The sequence below is a fragment of the Cynoglossus semilaevis genome, chromosome W (assembly GCF_000523025.1).
Source record: "Cynoglossus semilaevis isolate Cse_v1.0 chromosome W, Cse_v1.0, whole genome shotgun sequence".
In the NCBI taxonomy this organism is placed as follows: Eukaryota; Metazoa; Chordata; class Actinopteri; order Pleuronectiformes; family Cynoglossidae; genus Cynoglossus; species Cynoglossus semilaevis.
The window spans coordinates 13,724,152-13,726,412 of NC_024327.1; the positions used below are offsets into that span (position 1 = coordinate 13,724,152).

Here is a 2,261-nt window from a genome sequence, read left to right on the forward strand (position 1 = left end):
TTAAATAACCACCAAAGTCTTGACAGTCAGGCGTGTTTTGACTGGGAGCCGAGGAACCATATTACCTGCTATTTCACTCAGCAGTCTGCGAGGCATCAATCATTTTGTAAAATCTGAACATTTTTATAGAGCTCTGGGTTGTGAGTCCGTTCACAGACCGTCATAACTGCGACTCTTACTGTATGAGCTGAGCTGAAGATAAAGAAGATGGTACATGGTACTATGTGCAGCGAATACCTCCACTGACAGATCAGAGCCAAAAAACAGAGGAGAAATTCATTTTTGATCCACACACATTTTTGATCAAACAAAAGCCAGAACACCTGACCTTCTCAGTTCTTGGACAACATTCCTGAGATAAAAAATTAATTTACAGCAAATCAGATGACCATATATTTTTGTTTATTCATTTTCCCCCTTAAATCTGTGCATACATAAAACACGTGCATATATCAATTGTAAACGTATGGAGGTTTTTTCCCTTATGTCTAACTGCCAGAAAAACAAGAAGATGGTCCCTGGGTTCATGCTTTTACGTTTTTCATTAATTTATATTAAAAAAATCTAAAAAAAAAATCCATTATTTTTATTTTCATGGTTAACTATTTTTTTCTCCTTTCATTGATTAGACAAAACTACACAAAAAAACATCTGTCCTGGGAACTTCCATAAGAGCTGACAGAACAAAACCATGTCTCAGCATAGAGATACAGATAAATGAGAATCAGCATCAACAGCAACTCCAGGTTTTATTCTCTTGACTTAATTCTGCAAACTTAAAAATCACACTTGTTAGAAACATGTTATTATACTTTTAGAATTACAAATTACACTGTCACTAAATAAATGTAATGAAATGGCTCAGTATCACGTAATTTCGTGATAAGTTTCACGTTATTTTGTGACAACTTTCACGTTAATTCGTGATAAGTTTCACGTATTTACGTGATAACTTGTACTCTGGGTGACAACATATCCAGCTTGGATGCAATTGAGATACTGAAGCTTGTATCCATAGAGCCTTCCGTCCCCTTCCAGTTGATCAATAAATTAGATTTAAGAAGCAAGATGTCCCAACCTTCCTAGAAACTACTGGATTAGAGGTGCTGTACACGCTGTTACACTCATCGTACCAAAGAGAAAAAATAAGAGCAAAACTAAGCATAAAAATCCTGTACGTACAGACTGATTTTCTTGGTGCTGTTATTGTGGTTAAAATGAACTAATTGAATCCCTTCTGTCAAAACAGCACTTTATTTATACAGTTCATTTTTCACTCTTCATGACCACTGACCGAGCGTCCAGTCCTCTCACCATCACACGTGAAGGAATGAAAACATTTAAAAGCAGCACAGTAAACGTTTTTCTGTTGCACAATTGGAAATACAAGCAGAGGATTAATTACACTTCATTATTTGGACTGTTCACTGCTTTGTCTGCACTTTAACCACCTGGAACCACTCGGACGTGTTCTCACTCCCTCTTAAAAAAAGAAGGAAGACAGACGGAGAGACAGAGGAATAAATTAGTGATCAAAGCCAAACCACAGTCTTTGTCCAGCTCTGCCCTTCATCCCTCTTGAAGCTGTCACAGCTACACTGGACGGACAGACGGGACTTGTAACTTGTGCAGACAAGGCTGTTCAGAAGACTGATTGTGGTTCTGCCTCAAAAACCACGTGACATGAAGATTACATTGTCTTCTCCTTTCTCTGCTCTGGCTTTAATTACTCCTCCGTCGAACATCACATCTTTTCAAGAGCAGCCTCAGCCCCAGGCCCCAATGGGATATCTTACAAACTGTACAAGTATTGCCCAAGGGTCCAGAAACTTTTGTGGAACCTCATGAGGGTGGCCTGGAAGAACCATGTCATCCCCTCAGAGTGGCAAAGGGCAGTCACAGTTTTTATCCCAAAGGAGGCAATATCCACCACCATCAGTCAGTTCAGGAGCATCGCGCTCCTGAATGTCGAAGGAAAGATCTTTTTCTCCGTACGGGCCAAGAGGCTGACCAGCTACCTGACTAGCAACAGGTACATTGACATCAGCTGCTAGAAAGCAGGTGTACCAGGATTCCCAGGGTGTGTGGAACACTCAGTCTGACTGCAGTCAGCTGGGAGTAGATCCAGAGAGCAAAAGGCGAAAAAGGTGACCTGCATGTGGTATGGCTGGACCTTGCGAACGCATACGGATCCATCCCCCATCAACTCATCGACTATGCCCTGGACTTCTTCTATATCCCTGGCCCTATCAGAACCTTAG

At 40.8% G+C, this 2,261-nt stretch overlaps 1 protein-coding gene across 1 annotated transcript in view; it reads left to right on the top strand.

Moving 5' to 3' along the window:
- The first annotated feature begins 1,844 nt into the window (after window positions 1-1,844).
- Window positions 1,845-2,261, top strand: part of LOC112486342 (uncharacterized) — a 19,893-nt gene continuing 19,476 nt past the window's right edge. Inside the window, 1 exon segment of the mRNA XM_025052717.1 lies at window positions 1,845-2,032. Coding sequence (XP_024908485.1) covers window positions 1,845-2,032 — 188 coding nt within the window.